The sequence below is a fragment of the Homarus americanus genome, unplaced genomic scaffold (genome assembly GCF_018991925.1).
Source record: "Homarus americanus isolate GMGI-L3 unplaced genomic scaffold, GMGI_Hamer_2.0 scaffold48406, whole genome shotgun sequence".
Classification (NCBI taxonomy): domain Eukaryota; kingdom Metazoa; phylum Arthropoda; class Malacostraca; order Decapoda; family Nephropidae; genus Homarus; species Homarus americanus.
The window spans coordinates 421504-441869 of NW_024753828.1; the positions used below are offsets into that span (position 1 = coordinate 421504).

Genomic DNA, 20366 nt, shown 5'->3' on the forward strand with positions numbered 1-20366 from the left:
TCTCCAACAGTTTCGATATTTACCTTCACCTTCAACATTATTAGGATGCATGTGAGAAATGTCAATATAATTTTGGTACATTTACTTTACTTTTTACTTTTATCCTCTTCACCATTGATCGGCTTGTTACCCGCCCGGGCGATCGGTCACGTCTCTATCACGCACTGTTGGCAAATACTGGGCATGCACCGGCTCCTGAATGTACCTGAACCCGCTCCAGTGTTGGTCAAGTCTTGTCTTGAAAGAGCTCACACTCGGTGCCGTCACAACACTCTCTGGTAGATTGTTCCAAGAGTTTACAACCCTCACTCCGAAAAAGTTTGCCCTCACGGTTTTCTGGACTTGCGGCTTCTTCAATCTTGAGCTGTGACCCCTTGTGGGGCGAGCGTCCGCCAGCTCCAAGTAAGGACACTCAACTGAGTAGTGCACCCTGAGATGCTTATACACCTCAACTAGGTCCCCCCTTGCCCGTCTGTAGTATAAGCTAGGCAAGTTCAGGCGCTCCAATCTCTCATGGTGGCTGAGGTGCCTAAGTGCAGGCACCAGTCTGGTGGCCCTCCTTTGAACATTTTCAACCAACTGACAGTCCCTAGCATATCTCGGGGACCCGACGGGGTGACAGTGTAATGACCACGGTTGTACACGTCAGTTAACGTAAAATCAGACGATTCTTATTACGCTCAATAGCCCACAAAACATGTAGCTATGCTTTCTTTTTTTTTTGAGTCCCCCGTCTCAGAAGTCCGTTTTCTCATCGCTTCAGGACGCCTGAGTCCTTCATTTTCTCTCAATCTTAAAGTGCACCCGATTCTTCGTTATTCCTTAGTAAGACAGAATTTGAAATTGCAACTGTGGTTGCAATTGGTGAGGCAACCTAGATATGTCTGTTTACAGTTGGAACAATCAAGATCCATTGTGAGTGGTGTTGAAAGCTTCAACTGTCTTTATGGTTAGAAAAACTTGTCAAGTAAGTGAGTGTCGAGTTTGCCAGCTCGAGTGGCATATTTTATGTCGTCCGTGGGGATATCCATGAATTTCCGATCGCTACTGAAGTTATATTGTTTTGTCGCCCAAACATCAGAGAATCTGATGTTTATAGTTTAGTTAGTGCCAGTTGTCTATTTAAGAAAGTCATTAATCTCCTGAACATTTCCTGTCAAACTCAAAAATATCCAAGACTTTGTGGGGTACGGGTTATTTGGTTCACACTCAGGATGGGATGGAGAAAGGAAACTCACAATGTGCTCTCTGTATACATGTTGTATTGGATGTACAATGCAGCTTGGTGCTGGGAAGGCAGCATGATTACAAGCATTGAGTAGAGAGAGCTGGTTGGTGAGGGCGCTCAGAGGACTAGCTTGTGGGTCGCCATGGTCGCTGAACAGGAGCGAGGGCCGCCAGGCAGGAGGAGGAGGTGTTGCTTGCTGGTTGGCGTAGGTCGAAAAAGCTAGGTCACCACGAGGTCAGGTCTTATATAGCGGAGGTAGGCGTGGCTTAATAGTTGACCTCAGTCATGTAAGGCGGCGCTGGTTGCTGACCTAGACCACGAGGCATACACTGGGGAATTCGCGGGGTCGGCTACTCAGCGACAAGCGTTTGTAGGGGAGGAATCCACTACAATACTCCCCCTTCCCTCCAGGCGGTGTAGGAGACTTGTTGTCTGCAGGGTTGCATGTCACATGTGAGGTAGAACGGGCGGTGCAGGAGACTTGTTGTCGGTTGGGTTGTATGCCACATGTGAGACATAAGGGCGTGGATCAGCCGGCCGCTAGTGGAGACAACTTTGTCTAGATACAAGAGCTCTGTGGGAGGAGAGAGGCAGAAGGAGGGTTGTGGAGGTGTTGTGCTTCCCTCGCGACAGGTACAGAGTCCTCAGATGCGCCTGCTGGGGTGTGTGAGTCTGGGTCAGGAGCAGGGGCTGTGTCAGGAAAAGGGTCTATGACAGCAGCAGGGTGCATGACAGCAGCAGGGTCCACGACAGCAGCAGGGTGCAGGACAGTAGCAGGGAGTACCTGAGGGGAAAAAAAAGGGTGTGTGGGGCCGCATTCAGGCGCATGGGCCGCGTCAGGAGTAGGGACTACCAGGCAGGAGCGGAGGAGGGTCCAGGACAGTGGTGTAGGTCGAAAGAACTAGGTCACCACGAGGTCAGGTCTTATATAGCGGAGGTAGGCGTGGCTTAATAGTTGACCTCCGTCATGAGAGGCGGCGCTGGTTGACCTAGACCACGAGGCATACACTGGGGAATTCACGGGGTTGGCTACTCAGCGACAAACAGCATTTGTAGGGGAGGAATCCATTACAATACTCTCCCTTCCCTCCAGGTGGTGTAGGAAACTTGTTGTCTGCAGAGTTGCATGGCACATGTGAGGCAGAACGGGCGGTGCATGCCACATGTGAGACATAACGGCGAGGGCGTGGATGAGCCGGCCGCTAGGGGAGACAACTATCTAGACACACGAGATATGTGGGAGAAGAGAGGGAGAAAAAGGGTGTGTGGGGGCGATGAATGTTGTTCTTCTGTAGCTGCAGGGGCAGCGTCCTCATGGTCACTGGCTGGGATGACTGGGTCAGGGACGACGTCAGGAGGAGGGTCTATGATAGGAGCAGGTTCTACAACAGCAGCAGAGTCCACGACAGCAGCAGGGTGCAGGACAGTAGCAGGGAGTGCCTGAGAGAAAAAAAAAACCGGTGTGTGGGGGCGATGAATGCTGTACTTCCCTCTCGGCAGGTACAGAGTCCTCAGATGCGCCTGCTGGAGTCTGTAGGACGTGGTACTTGGGGCAGGAAGAGGAACTGGTGTCTGCTTAGAGAAGCAGTGCTGCTCTACAGTAGGATGTCTTACCTGCAGTGTAGAGACAGTTGCTGTAGAGCCGATGAGAACTGCCTCTGTGTGGATAAGCCAGTCTTCCATGTTGCTTGAAGACTGGTTGAGTGATCGGTTTCTCCTCCATCCTGTGTGAGTGCGAATCTCCGGGGTCACCAATTGTGGTATAGGGGATATTGGTTCACACTCAGGATGGGATGGAGAAAGGAAACTCACAATGTGCTTTCTGTATACATATTGTATTGGATGTACAATGCAGCTTGGTGCTGGGAAGGCAGCATGGTTACAAGCGTTGAGTAGAGAGAGCTGGTTGGTGAGGGTGCTCAGAGGAGGACCAGCTTGTGGGTCGCCATGGTCGCCGGCGGGAGCGAGGGCCGCCAGGCAGGAGTGGAAGAGGAGGAGGAGGTGTTGCTTGAATACTGGCTGTAGATAGAAAGAGAGGTAGGTCACCAAGAGGTCAGGTCATATATAGCGGAGCTAGGCGTGGCTTAATAGTTGACCTCCGTCATGTAAGGCGGCGCCGGTTGCTGACCTAGACCACGAGGCATACACTGGAGAATTCGCGGGGTTGGCTACTCAGTGACAAGCGTTTGTAGGGGAGGAATCCTCTACAAAGTGTCACGTTAGTCATTCAAAAATAACATGCTGTTATAAATGTATAATATGGACACGAAGTAGTACCTTAAGCTGTGTATTCTTATATTACTCTATTAATTATGTATAGTAAAGTATTACAGAACATGTATTAATCCTATGTAATATTTCCATTTATTATGCACCATGTTATGTATGTGAATTATCATATTTACATATTATGTACTGTATTCAGCTTGTGAATGCTGGCATCTGTACATGCCAGCGCGGAGTGATACAGAGAGTTGAGATCGCTAGTCCTTATGGTGTGGAAGCCCTCTGTCTATTTTTTCTCTGTATATCTCCCGTACGAGAATAAGAACCTATTTTCAAGATAACAAGTGTTTGCGTATACCCTCAGTAGTGTAGAACAATTTGGGGGTATCAAAGACAAACATAGAATAAAGATTATTTTAATTCGGGATAATATCAAGTGTGTCATATTATTCACTTGCAGTGACAATGAAGTAATATAATGATTGTTAAATGTTGTAACCTAGAATTGAAGATGTAATTTGTTACTTAAAAGTACGACCTGAGGGTCCAGTGTTATCTGACCGTGTGTAATAACTCCTGAATCTCATTTGTTAGAGAAATAATACCACCGTTGTCATGAGGCAATGAGTATTGAAATAGTTAAATGATATACCAGGTACTTGGAGTTGCCTAATGAGTTAATAAGTACCTGAAGTGTTTGATGAATTAATAAGTAATTGCGGTTGTTTTGATCAATGGTACAGTAAGACCTAAGAGTCTATTTTTGTCTGGGTGAATTTAAGTAACATCTTATTCACTCACTGTGTCAATAAATATTGAATTAGTAATCTAAGAGTATCACCTCTCTACTCCTTCTACACATTGGTTCCCAGAAAATAAAACTTACTCACGTGCCTATACATCTACCACACTACCCATAAGCTTTCCATGATATATGTTATATTCTAACTCCAAAGTCTGGTGGTGGCAGCCTACTTGTAAGTATAATAAGTGTACTAAGAATAACATGGTTCCCAGACTAATCCATGTATAAGAATAGACGTAAAACAGAGTATACTTCAGAAAGGTAAGAACAGTGAAATTGAGGAAATATAATATACAGTATATGAAAGAAATGAAAGACTTGGAAAGTACAAGAAAAGAAAGATAAGACATGTAGGTACATTGAGGAACTAAAGCCACAGCATAAAAATTATGAAATAAATACACCATGAAAGTTTAATATAAAAAACATACATAAATAAGAAAAGAATTACTTATACAGTGGGGTATGCTATAACGAATCTAATTGGTTCTAGAACCTTGTTCGTTATAACATTCGTTCGAAATAGGATTAATCCGTTCCAGGCCCCCAAATACAACCACTTAACACTGAAAAATATAATATAAAATTGTAAAAATTGTAAAAAAGTGCATAAATATGCATCTAAACCCCTGAAATAAAGAATATCATTAATATTTGTAATAAAAAAACAATATATTAGAAAAAAAAAATTAAATAATGTTCGTTGTAGGAGTTTCGTTCGTTACAGCATTCTTAATTTTATAGGTAAAACCGTTCGTTATAGGAATATTCGTAGTAGGATCCGTTCGTTATAGCATACCCCACTGTATAAGATTATAACAAGAGTATAAAGTATATTTGTAAATAAAGAATTGAAGAATAATAACAGAAAAGAATATCTGGATGGTAAAATATGCCGTAAAGAACTCGGCCTACTACAAATGATGGCAGATTAGGTGGGATATAAAATGAGAAGAACTCAGCCCGTTACACTGACAAACTCAATTTCTGATTAGATTATAACAATAGACATAAGAAATTAGCCTGACCCGTGACACTGATGTTCATAGCTGAGTGTACAGCGACCAAGTTGAATAGAAGTTCTGTTGTTGGTGAGATTAGCCTTTCTGGTATGCATGCGTAGGCCGGAACTGCCCCAGGCTCACACATATATACGAATGCACAAGGAAGAATCACACGTAAGAAGGTAAATCAGGCAAATAAATTATTGGGTCTTATAAGAGTGAAGTGCTTCCCCATCTAGAGTACTGTCACCCTGTCTGGTCCCCGAGATATGCTAGGGACTGTCAGTTGGTTGAAAAAGTTCTAAGGAGGGCCACCAGACTGGTGCCTGCCCTTCGGCAACTTAGCTACCCTGAGAGATTGGAGCGCCTGAACTTGCCTAGCTTATACTACAGATGGGCAAGGGGTGACCTAATAGAGTAATAAAGGTGTATAAGCATCTCAGGGTGCACTACTCAGTCGAGTGTCCTTACTTGGAGCTGGAGGACGCCCACCCCACAAGGGGTCACAGCTCATGATTGAAGAAGCCGCAAGTCCAGAAAACTGTGAGGGCAAACTTTTTCGGAGTGAGAGTTATGAACTCTTGGAACAATCTACCAGAAAGTGATGTGACGGCACCGAGTGTGAGCTCTTTCAAAACAAGACTTGACCAACACTGGAGCGGGTTCAGGTACCTTCAGGAGCCGGTGCATGCCCAGTACTTGCCAACAGTGCGTAACAGAGACGTGACCGATCGCCCAAGCGGCTAACGAGCCAATCTTTTGGGGAAGAGGATAAAAGAAAAGTAACAGAGACGTGACCGATCGCCCAAGTGGCTAATGAGTCGATCATTTGGTGAAGAGGATAAAAGAAAAAAGTAACAGAGACGTGACTGATCGCCCAAGTGGCTAACGAGCCGATCAGTGGTGAAGCGGATAAAAGTAAAAAGTAAAAGTTAGTGACTCTTCCTCAACGCATCTACAGGTATGTGAACGATCGTTTCCCTCTGCCATGTTAAGTCTGTTTAACTTAGTCGATTTTGTGAATACCAATGTTCATGTTTTAACATGACGAGATAATCATGTGCTTAGTGATTTGAGTAGAGTAAGTGTCGTCTGTATTGCTGCCAGACGTATAGTTATGAGTATTTGAGTTAGACATTAGCACATTAGTGACTCTTCCTCAACGCATCTCCAGGCACTGTCTGTGTTGGCACCACTACCAAGGTTTGGTAGCCATCTATGGGCAAGATGGTTCTTGAAGGATGTCTTTAATATGGCGAGATAAGAATCCGAGGACAAGATTACCCAGGGAACGCCGTGCGGAGACACTGCACCGAGTCTACCCTCGGGCGCTCCTTGCGAGCGAGCTTTGGCTGTCGGTGTAAACAACTCCCGGGAACAGTGGACTCAGTCTTGTGACTCTTGTCCGGTCCATTGATCTTGGTTATATGTATTGAGCAGTATTGGTATCTATGATTGAGGATTAATTAGCAGAAATATAGTTATCCCAGGTTGAGTATTGAACCCATGAATGTTGGTGTTACCAGTGGTACTGTTGTTATAGGAGTTGAGTCCACCAACCAGGTGTACTACCACTGAATGCTAGTTAAAATGCCATGTTGTTCATTCTGAACTAACAGGATTTGCTTAATATCTTAATTTTGGATCTTGTCGAGTGTGTTATATAATCATCTGTATTGACAATGAAGGAATATAATGAGTGTGTAATGTTGTAATAAAGAAATGATCTAATTTGCTATTAATGTAAAGTAAGACCTAAGTGGTCCAATCTTGTTTGAGTGTAATTAATTAACATTTTGTTCACTCCATCTGTTAATAAATATTGGATAAGTAAACTACTGTACAAGTATCACCGCTCTATTTTTTCTACCCATTGGTTCTCAGAAAATAACTATTGTAACTCATGTGCCTAGAAATTCACTTGCACGCTACCTAACAGTTCACTAAGATATGTTATATTCTAATAAGAGTGTGGGTGGTTTCCCAGACTAATCCATGGTTTAGAATATAACTAGAACAAAATACAGTAGTATAAAGAGGAAAACAGGACTCTTACAAATTGGTGACTTAGAAAATATAAGCAAGAATATAAGTACTATATAAATATATTGAAGAATAAAAAGAATAAGTATATGAAATAAATAATGAAGTAAAGAAAACCACCCCTTACAACAGTACTCCAAATGGGGAAGCACTTCACTCTTGAAGATCGTTACAAGGGACGGACCGTCTAGATACCTGAACAACCTTCTCATAAGACCCAATAATTTATATGCCTGATTTACCTACTTCTCGCAATGGCCCGAGAACTTCAGCTCATTGTTAACATACACACCTAGGTCCTTCTCACATTCAGTCTCAAATAGAGCAGTTTCTTCATCCCGTTGGGACATATGATATGCCTCCTTACCGTTGGTACGCCCCAGGTGCATCCTCTTACACTTCATGACATTGAATCTCAGCAGCCATTTCTTTGACCATTCTTGGAGCCCACAGGAGGTCCTTCTGCAGCTCTTCACAGTCAGCTTGTTTCTTGATTTCCTGAAATAACTTGGCATCATCGGCAAACATTTGTATGGAGGAGTGTACAACGTCAGGCATGTCATTTATGAAACAAACAAACAACAGCGGGCCCAATACACTGCCCTGTGGTACCCCGCTTGTGACAGGTACAGATGATGATTTCGTGCCATTAATCACCACACACTGCTTGCGGTCAAGTAGAAAGTCTTCTTGGATTAATATTCACTTCTTTCTAAATGCATTTTATAATTTTGATAACACTGATAATACTTAATGTCTCATCACCACAATGTTACAATAACCATCATAACTTTAATTTTTAACTTCATTACTGAAACAATATTGAACACATGTTGTACAAAAAAAAAATATTTTGGTGGATCAAAACATTCATTGCTTATTTTTTGTCTAATGTATACTATGCTTTTTATATATATATATATATATATATATATATATATATATATATATATATATATATATATATATATATATATATATATATATATATATATATATATATATATATATATATATATTGCATTGCATTGACTGGGATAATGCCTCCTCAATATTACCATGTAATCTGGCCTGATAGTAGGAACATCATAGAATCTAGTCTTATTAAACATACCGAAGCATTTAACATGAATTTGAGTAACGGCATGTACAAGCTGGACAATTTTGTAATTAAGAAGATTTGTGATCAGGTGAGAAGGCCGGGTCACTTGACCATCTGACCTGACCACCAACCGTTGTGTGCTATTTAAAGATTAGTAGGGCCATTACCTAATACCTGACCATTGTGGACCTGGTCTCACCCTCCTCTGTATATATACACCTTGATTTGTATTACTCTCTCTAGTCTGTACTCACCCCTGAAGATGTGAATTACACGAAAGCGCTTGGGAACTTCGTGTTTTCTTCTTTCCTTGTGGTTATCAGCATATACCTAGATCACGCGCATCTACAGTGATTTACTTGCATATATATATATATATATATATATATATATATATATATATATATATATATATATATATATATATATATATATATATATATATATATATATATATATATATATATATATATATATATATATATATACATACATATATATATATATATATATATATATATATATATATATATATATATATATATATATATATATATATATATATATATATATATATATATATATATATATATATATATATATTATAAAAAACAAGAGAAGAGGCCGAGTTTCTACAGTATATTATTTTGCCACAAAATTTTGTGCTGTTGAAGTGATCCGTCAGCCTCGTAATGCTTGTTCTATTCATCAACAAATTTTCACTTTTATTCTTGTTGATATATTAATACTACACTATACTGATTAGGAACCAAGCCTAAGCAACGGATCATAGGTATACCGTAAATGAAAAATACTAATCAGGGGCAGATCTGGGAATATCAAAATGGCAGGGGTCCAAGAAGTTGTGGGTAGGGGAACATGGTGAGCATAGCGAGGGCATATTGAGGCCACTTTGAAGCCATGTGCACTTGATATAAGGAGGTATTCTGAGGTCAATAGTAATTACTTTTTACTATACAAAAATGCCTGAATACAGTACTGCATTAAAGAAAAGGTATTGGAATTTTCTTTTGAAAAGGGGGGGTCTGGACCCCCCCTGGATCTGCCCCTGCTGCTCCAGTTACTATTGTTCATAGTTACAGTATATGAACCCTAGTACCCTTGTACATAAATGTAAAATTCTGTTTGTTTTGTTTAGCATCATTCTTTGTTTATTGAATCGTGATACTATTTTTCAGTGAATAGAGCTATAGAGCTCAATCTTATAGAGTACTGTAGCCATATACATGTAAGACTAACAAAGTATACTGTGGTCTTAAGTATATTCCTTAAAAAAGTTTTTGAATGATTCTACCGAGTTTTCAAAAGTGTAATCAGGAATAACACAGTGGATGAATACTGATTTCATTAATATATTTGTTATAGATGAATATCTATCTCATGAGTATTTGAATTACAAATTTCTTTTGTAAATTGCATACAGTATTCCCATACCGATTCAAAAAACAAACTTAATTGGTCACTGCAAAAACGCATGTAGAGAAGCCTATAAAATTTAATTGCTCTGTATTGGATGAGTGGGTCCCATAAGCCCGAGTGCCCATTAGGGACAGTGTTGATGCAGCCTTTAGTACACAAGGAGGCAGCATGGCCGAAACTGCACTTGACTGTATTCACTTCCCCTTATTGTAAACTTAGTTACCCATTTACAGCTGGGTGACCTGGAGGAACCCAGGAATTGAACCACTGACCCTTGGAACAGGAGGCAAGTGCTGTATGTTGGATAGTATTTGCCACTCTAAGAGTGACAATGCCGCCAAATCCAGAACCCAGCATTAAGAAAGGATATTTACACTTTATGCAAGGGTTAAAGAATGTAGATGTAGTGAAGCCTCCATCCATCTCTATCCACGCAAGATGCTCGCACCACGCATGGGAAGGCATCTGAGATCTATCAGCTTTGCATCCATGTGAAGGAAAGGCTATGATATCAATAACAAATTTGGGTGAATAAAAGTAGGTATGGATGGACTGATGGACAGGTGCACATTAATAATGGATGCCCCTTGCATGAGCATTGAGAGTATGACTATTACTATTACCGTAAATGTATCAGTAAGGGCTCATATATACTACCTTTAAGAGAGGAATCTTTATACAAATTTTTATATAATTGAAAATTTATTCATCCATACTTTGGTTACATCCATAAACTGACTTTGAAACACTGCATAGATGGTAAAAATACAATTTTATGACTAAGTTACAATCTAATGTGTAGAAGAGAATAGTTTTGTCCCTTACATAAATTTACAATAACTGCTCAGATATCAAGTTTTTCAAAAAATAAAACATTAAAATTTACAAATCAATGAAACCACTAAATTTTGTTCCTCAGAAAATAAGTCAAAGTCAGTTTTTGATTAACATGATATAACTGGTGATTTTGGGCTTCAGGGAGTTCTGCATTAAGATTTCATATTGTGTTTTATATAGAAGAACAATCCTTGAAGATGAATCATCCAAGCCTCAAAATCACTGATTGCATTAACAATGCACTACTATTAACCAAGGGTATGTAAGCAGATTTATATTACTATACATCAACCTTACAAAAGCATATAACACGTTTAAATTTCCAAGCAACTACTTGGGATGGAACACTGTAAGGTATCTATAAAAAAGACAATTAACAATTCTCTTTTTTTTAAATGACAAAAATGGAGCACCTACAAGGAACAAAAGAAATAAAAAATGTCAACATTTAGACCTATGAACATGAAGATCAAATGTCTTTCATTATCATGTAACTTTCAAGATAATAAATTTCTTAATAACTCCAAAGTTTTCAGCTATACTTGTACATAATTTTATCCCTGTAATTTAGGAACAATAAAGAATATCCCTCCCTCACTTAATCCACTTCATCTAATATAAAAAAGATGTTGGCCCTTTTTAATTGCAAGAATTAGCAAGCTGATTCTCCTATATCATAAATATACACTTACACTACCTGGTGGGACTGAACAGCCATCTTAAATATTTGAAATTTTTGATCTAGTCACAAAGAACATATCACATCTTTTGCCAAATAAATGATTGAATTTGCTTAATACATTTTAAAATAGATAGTATTTAAAAAAATAAATAAAATATTAACATTTTCACTGCAGCTGGTAAACGTAAGGTTTCTTACATTCAAAATTCCTGTCTAAGACTTTTCATTGAAATATCTATGGTAAGTGTTCAACTTCAACAAGCTATTATTTGCTACCATATAACATTCACATATATCCCTTTTTTATGGAGCAGTACCCTTAAAATGACATAGCAACAACCTGTATGACCAACAATGCACTGCCAGAGCATCTGTGGAAGATAATCCAGATTATGTCGATTTACTGGAGAGTACTGACTCGCACTCACTTCGTGACATCACTAGCGATGTACACTGGTGTACATCGTACTGTTGTAATGAAAGCAAGAAAACTCATTAAAACTGAAAAACACTACAGTATACAGTATATTCTTGATTTACGGGGATTTGGTTTACGCCTTTGGTCATTTACGCGGCATCTTGCCAGAATGACAATTTTTATTGACACAGTTCATTCCATCATTTACGCAGGAAGCGGCGCAGGCAGGGTGTGCACAAGGTCGCCCAGTCAACAAAACATTACTGAGTTCTTCACCCGCCACCCACCACAGCCGGCCCAAGTCCGTGATAGTGAGGATATGGACTTTGGGGGGTTTGACAAAGAGGCCCTGCAAGCCTCTGTAGTGGATAGTGATATAATTGATACAAGTGATACAGGTGAGGGCCAATAATTTGCTCTCTGCCTCAGAACCAACCCCCCATCCCCGTGTGCCCAGCCATCTTTTCTACTAACGTAAGTGTTAAAAACCTAATATTATTGATATTTCTCTTAAATATTAATTGTGTGCGCATACCATCATAAAATTAAGATGTTATTTTTACTACAACGTACGAATTGTGTCGGAAAAAGTGTAGTTTGGGGGTCGGCCCAGTCTCTATTTCAATTAATCCCACATGTTCTGTTATCTCGTTTACGCGTTTCTCGTTTTACGAGGACCTCCACGGGTTCAATTGACCGCATAAATGGAGATTATACTGTACTCGTGAATCTGACAGTGCTGCCTTGCTACTTACACTGCACAGCACTAGTACAGTGTAGACGACTGTTTTGAAAAGTTATCATTTTTGTAATCAGTGATAAGTAATCTATTCCCTGACAGTCAATATATATATATATATATATATATATATATATATATATATATATATATATATATATATATATATATATATATATATATATATATATATATATATATATATATATATATATATATATATATTATATATATATATATATATATATATATGTATGTATGTATGTATGTATGTATATATGCAAGTAAATCACTGTAGGTGCGCGTGATCTAGGTATATGCTGATAACCACAAGGAAAGAAGAAAACGCGAAGTTCCCAAGTGCTTTCGTGTAATTACACGAAAGCGCTTGGGAACTTCGCGGTGCCTCGCCAGAGCTGAACTTTCACTTAACGCGGGTTTTTTCCACATATATGCGGTGAGTGTCCAGCTCGAGATGCTATTTTTAGATTTGCCCCACCCGCCACCCTGCCTGACTGCCTGTTTTAGCTCATAAAATTCATACAAATTACCCGGCCAGAATATAATTTACATTGCTGGAATTCTTACAATGTGATGATCATTTTGAATATAAACATCATATATTTTGCATTAGACATACAAATTTTAGATAAAATGTTTACTCTGAGTAAATATGTTATTTTTTGTGCAAAATATATGACATTTGTATTCAAAATATTCCTGGTCTTACAAGGAATCCAGCAATGTCAATTATATTATCCTAACTTAGTTTGAGGTATTATTTATTAGAAGAGGGGGAGGGAGTCCATTATTTGAATGACATTAACTTGGCGTATCAGTATTTCTCTATTTGAAGTATTAATTGTGTGCATGTACCATCATAAAATTAAGATGTTATTTTTACGGTGTTATAGCCAAAAGTGGAGTTTGGGGGTCGGCCGTTTCTATTGGGAATTAATCCTATATGTTCTGTTGTTCACTTAATTGCTAAGCCACTTAATGTACCTCTGGGCTTCATTGGACACCCATACATGGCATACAATATATATATATATATATATATTATATATATATATATATATATATATATATATATATATATATATATATATATATATATATATATATATATATATATATATATATATATATATATATATATATATATATATATATATATATATATATATATATATATATATATATATATATATATATATATAATTAAATTTTATGAATTTTTTCCTAATATCCAAAAATCTGACACGCAGGAGGTGGGTGCTGGGTCATAAGCCAGCAACAGTGAGAAGGTTAACAATACAAATTTATAAATTGCCAAATTTTCCTTACTGATTTAACATTATATTTACAGCCTTCAAATACTTTTGCAATGGAGTGTCCTGTAGAACATAATAACTTAATATCCTCATTCAGAAATACCATGTAAGATTTACCTTTGCCATTAAATAACAAGTACTACTGTATCATGGAAACCAGGAGCCACTCACTGTCCTGTGCCTCAATCATGAAGCCAAGATTTATGGATCTCTGGGACAAATCATTATTTAATGGCAAGCTTAAATTCTTATCAAACTAAGAATGATTTTATATACCTCATTACAAGTTTTTATTTATTTTTCCTGAATAAGTTCTTTCTGTTCAATAAAAATACACAGTACAGTGTATATAAAAAGAACACTAATGAAAAAGATATGTTTAAAGTTGGCTTTGTTCCATACAAATATTTTTTTATAAAAAGAAAAATGCAAGATATAACTCTCAAAGGCAACAAAAGGCTGTAGTCAAGAGAAACACTTCAGTCAAGTATTAATAAATAATTCTGTAAGATAAACAAAAATCCATTTTGATGGTGACATTAGCTTCCTTTACATTCTCAAAATAGGGATAATTTCTTGTTACTTTCTGAAGCAAGATTCACTTTTCCTACATTTAAATTATATACGTATACTATAACTTTTTCCATTCTTGACTTAATACTTAATCTTCAAATGATGCAGTTACAGTATATACAAATAAAGTAACACTAGAATGCTCAATCTAATGATGGGCAATATTGTTTCATGAGTAATGAACTAAAATTGAAACTAATATTGTCTTGTGAATAATGTAATAAACTAATTAAAACTATCTTTGAACACAGTGTAATAAATATGACTCTGAACAAGTACTTTTTCCAGCATACAATTTCTTACTTTCTGTCTGAACTTCTGTATTCAAGAAAGATCACTTCAGATTTGTACTTTGTTTTTTGTTCAGATTTCCTTACTGACAATTCTATATTTGACCACACCCACTTTGCAAATGCTGGTGAGGCAAAGTAACACAATTCAACATCAACCAACATTATGTGAAAATAATTTATCCCCTAAAATAGTAATGACATACAAGTACAAATAACAGAAGTTACAACTGCATCATGTGTCCATACAGACTTCAAATTTTTTGTGCCATTAGATTGAAGCCAAATTCTAAGACATGCAGACACCACATGCCTCAGACCTCTAACCATCTATTTCCCAAATGGGATCCACCCAGCTAACAAATGTGCTTTGCATTTCATTTAAGTTCACATATTCTACCATGACTATAACTAAGGGATAAGACAAGAATTTTTCTACTGATATCTTACCAAGGACTGTTCGATTTTTGTGATAGTGATGACTGAACAAATGGCCTGTTACAACTATGAGTGGAATGTATATGGTTTTGGCTAATGTTAAGTTGAAAGACTACTGGCCTACTAGTTCCAAGACCAGCTCATAACAATACAGATGTGGGGAATTCCTTTACCTTTTTCTGCAAAATTCTCCAAACTGTAGTTTAATTACAGTGATGTATTTTCGATTGATTTACAAAGTCTTGAATTTGTATGAATGTCATTTCCATGACTCTAAAAACAAAGATATAATATATTTATATTTTCAAAACTCAAGCCAGGCAGAACAGGTTTTCCCATGCTCACTGCTATAGGGGTTAAGTTGCCTTTTATCCTGAGATGTACAGTACTACTTTACATCAAAGGATGATACATAATACATGATACATCTGTTATAAGTTTAAACTACATGAACAAATCATCAGTATGAGATATGAAAAATATTGCTTACTCACAATTCAGGATTCTCAAGTAAGGATACATTTTATAACTCTGGTTTTCTGAACAAATCATCCACATGTACTGTAGACTGTATATATATATATTGAGCATTCTAGTAAACAAGAAATATATAAACTCTATGACTCAAAAAGTGACTAATAACTCAGGTTTAACATTATGAATCAGTGAGATAGGCGAGGTTCAATGCTCAGCTTTGTGCACAGTGTGGTAGGCATTCCGGATGAGGGCATAAGGGAAACATGCCTCCAAAAGGTCCATGGTAAGGAATGGAGATTGTACTACAATCTGAAAAAAATAAATAAATAAAAATCAGTGTACTGGTATCTACAATAACTGTTTTACATAAACTTCATCACCATCTAGCAAGCAGTACCGGGTATGTCACTAATTTATCATCAAAGAAAGTAGTTAAACAGTAAACCATTGCGATTGGTGGGTTTGCGATTCACGATTTTGACAATTCGCGGTACGCAGATGGTGGCTAGCTCGAGCCTCTCCTGCAGCGCAATGAGTGACCCCACGCGCTTGCAGCATCTTCTCTCCCGTTGTTGGCGCTCAACCACTGCCTGAGATGCAGCATCTCTTGTGTTGTACTCAATACCTTAGTGTTTCTGTGTGAAATGGCCCCTAAAAGACTGATGGTGTCAGTGCTAGTGGAGTGAAACGTAAAGGGCAGAAGTCAGTGATGACCCTTACAAAGAAAGTTGAATTATTAGATAAGCTAAAGGAGAAGATGAGTGCTGCCACAGCTGATAGGTTGTTTGATGTGAACAAATCCACAGTGCAGTTTATAAAGAAGAATGAACATGCAATTAAAGATTCTTTTAAAGTAACTGCTCCTGCAAGTGCTAAAATGGCTCAGATTGTTTGTGACAAGAACATTGTGTAAACAGAAAAAGCATTAAACATTTGGATTGAGGACCAGCACCACAAAAATGGGCCGATTGACAGCAACGTGATTCGTGAGAAGGCTAAGAGTCTTTATGCCCATTTTTATGAGTCAACGGGTGGTGAAGGGGCTAGTGCAGCTACTGAACCATCTTTTAGTACCAGTAAAGGTTGATTTGAGAATTTTAAGAGAAGATTCTCTCTCCATGATGTGAAACTGACTTGGGAGGCTGCATCAGCTGACCACACAGCCGCAGATGCATCTCCCGCGAAATTAAGGAAAATAATAGAAGAGAAAGGCTATAGACTGGAGCAAGTTCTTTAATGCCAATGAATCCGGTCTATATTGGAAAAAAAGGCCTGGTAGAATGTACATTAACAAGCAGGAGAGGTGTGCCCCTGGGTTCAAGGAAGCCAAAGACAGAGTGACGTTCATTTTCTGTGGCTTTGAGGCTTGTGTTGGTCACACAATATATATATATATATATATATATATATATATATATATATATATATATATATATATATATATATATATATATATATATATATATATATATATATATATATATATACAGTACTGTATATATATATATTCACAGTAGTTATAAAAATAAGGTAAAGATTAATTCAAGGACAAGATAAAGGATTCCACACAATCAACTACACCTAGACCCCGACTTACGACGGTGTTAGGGACCCAAATCCAGGTCGTAAGTCCGACATAGATAAAAAAAAATCTACAATGAAATACAGTACAGTAAAAGTAATGAATAATGATGAATGGATACAGTACAGTGAAAGTAATAAATAATAAGGAATGGATACAGTGTGACTGAGCACTTAACCTTTAATGTACTCAGCTGAATGCACATGGGGCCCCCATAATTTTCTAATTATACATGGAGACTACATTAACTGAAAACGTTTCGGTATAGAAAATGCGTGTGCAATTTTAAATTTTTTTTTTTTTTTTTTATCTATATCTGAGGGGGTCGTAAGTCCCGACGGTCGTAAGTCCACGTAGTCGTAAGTCGGGGTCTAGGTGTATATATATACCGTATATACTCGTCTATAACCCCCCTTCGTATATAGGTCGACCCCGATTTTATGACCAAGAAATCGTTAATTTATGATATTCCTCGTTTATAGGTCGACCCAAGTTTTTGAGGGTAAAGGAACAACAAAACCTTCAGAGAAACACTACGTCCTATAAACTTGTTTACCATTTATTATCACGACACTTTACACTGAAACGCGGGTAGTTTCAACAAAAATATTGTATATTTCCATTCAAGTATTTATTCAAGTCAATTAGGAGGGAATATTATTGTAATACAACAGTTTTTTAACTAAACCATTCGAAAAGTGATTACGGTAACATCTTTTGAAGGAAAGAAAGCCATAGTCATTGTTTTCGTCACGATTTTAACCCACTTTCCACTGTAATGCGTACGTCATTTCAGCAAAAAATATTACATTTCCGTGAATGTATTATATCAAGCACAGTATAAATAGAATATCATTGTAATATAACAGAATTTTAACCGAAAACTATTAAAAAAACGAATAACATCTCGAGAACATCGGAAGCTTAGGTAAAGTCTTTTGTTTTCGTCATGTATTTTATCCTATTTTACATTGAAATACATCACGTTTCAGCAAAACTACTACAGTTTTACCCCGCCTAACGCGGTTTCACTTAACGCGTTTTCGCATATACGCGGTGCCTTGCCAAAGCTGAACTTTCACTTAACGCGGATTTTTTCCACATATACGCGGTGAGTGTCCGAGACGCTATTTTTAGATTTGCCACACCAGCCACCCTGCCTGACTGCCTGTTTTAGCTCATAAAATTCATACAAATTACCAGGCCAGAATATAATTTACATTGCTGGAATTCTTATAATTTGGTGATCATTTTGAATATAAACATCATATATTTTGCTTTAAACTTACAATTTTTAGATAAAAATTTTTCTCAAGCTAACTATGGTATCTTTTGTGCAAAATATATGACATTTATATTCAAAATATTCCTGGTCTTACAAGGAATCCAGCAATGTCAATTATATTATCCTAACTTTAGTTTGAGGTATTATTTATTAAAATTTAGTGGTTATCCCACACATCTCCTTGGGACGGTTGGTGGGGGGTGGGGAGGGACCGACCGACCATCTGTTACCCTGTGAAGAATTATTATTTTTTTTTATTAACTGAAGATATTTGTTTTAGCTCATAAAATTCATACAAATTACCCGGTCAGAATATAATTTACATTGCTGGAATTCTTATAATTTGGTGATCATTTTGAATATAAACATCATAGATTTTGCTTTAAACTTACAATTTTTAGATAAAATTTTTTCTCTAGGTAACTATGGTATCTTTTGTGCAAAATATATGACATTTATATTCAAAATATTCCTGGTCTTACAAGGAATCCAGCAATGTCAATTATATTATCCTAACTTTAATCTGAGGTATTATTTAATACTAAATGTTAAAAACTCTGGAAGGGAGGATTGGTGGGGGGAGGGTTGGGACTGACCGCGCTGTTGGAAGAGGGGGGGAGGCAAGGTGGGGTACTTTGATTGACAGATAGTGTCGTGAAGATTATTTTTTTTTTATTAACTGAAGATATTTGTTTTAGCTCATAAAATTCATACAAATTACCCGGTCAGAATATAATTTACATTGCTGGAATTCTTATAATTTGGTGATAATTTTGAATATAAACATCATATATTTTGCTTTAAACTTACAATTTTTAGATAAAATTTTTTCTCTAGGTAACTATGTTATCTTTTGTGCAAAATATATGATATTTATATTCAAAATATTCCTGGTCTTACAAGGAATCCAGCAATGTCAATTATATTTTCCTAACTTTAGTTTGAGGTTATCCCAAAATTGTGGTTTGTCCAAAAAGTGTGAGAGAGGGAAGAGCCGGCAGTGTAGTGTGAGAAGAGGGGGAGGGAGTTGAGTCCATTATTTGAATGGACATTAACTTGGCGACTGTATTTCTCTATTTCTCTTTAAGTATTAATTGTGTGCATGTACCATCATAAAATTAAGATGTTATTTTTACTACAACATAAAGCAGCAAGCCTCAAAAAGTGGTTTGGGGTCGGGTTGTTTCTACTGGAATTAATCCCATATGTTCTGTTGTTCACTGGATTCATGAGCCACTTTTAACGGAATCTCTGGGTTCTCTAGCTGACCGCAAGTATATATAATTGTATATATATATGTATATATATATATATATATATATATATATATATATATATATATATATATATATATATATATATATATATATATATATATAAAATAGTTCTTGATTTGATAAGTGGCAGGGCTGAAGTAAACACTTTGTTAGTTTTGCTTTAATGTAGAAAAATATTGTTTCACAGGTACTGAGTTCAGTTGAGAGTATATTGTACCTTCTCTGCTCAGGGAAATGTCTTGTTACACTAATATGGGAGAGCACTTAAGTGAGGTGTTCACTGGGTAACAGGTGATATGATAATCTCTCTCTCTCTCACCAGGGAGAGGGAGTTGTCCAGCGTTCCTTACAGGATACGCGTCAGGTTGTTGTTGTTGAAATGTGTTGACCAAGCTTGACCTCGCCTGCTCCCCAGAGGAAATGTCAACTCACCAATTGATTCATACTCATGGATGAATGACTTGGTGAATATATGGGTAATATACATTTGGATAAATAATATTTATATAATACAAATTGTGCTGTTACAAGCTGACCACATGATCAAACCTGGCTTGCTTTACCATTCAGCACATCCTTGGGC

The 20366-nt window shown here is 37.3% G+C and overlaps 1 protein-coding gene across 3 annotated transcripts in view; it reads right to left on the reverse strand.

The window, feature by feature from the left end:
* Positions 1 to 13852: 13852 nt before the first annotated feature.
* The window catches only part of LOC121855594 (membrane-associated protein Hem-like), a 96370-nt gene continuing 89856 nt past the window's right edge, over positions 13853 to 20366 (reverse strand). For all 3 annotated transcript variants that reach the window (XM_042350641.1, XM_042350642.1, XM_042350640.1), the window contains one exon: positions 13853 to 15948. In XM_042350641.1, the coding sequence (XP_042206575.1) occupies positions 15844 to 15948 (105 nt within the window). In that variant the 3' untranslated portion in view covers positions 13853 to 15843. The remainder of the gene's footprint in view (positions 15949 to 20366) is intronic.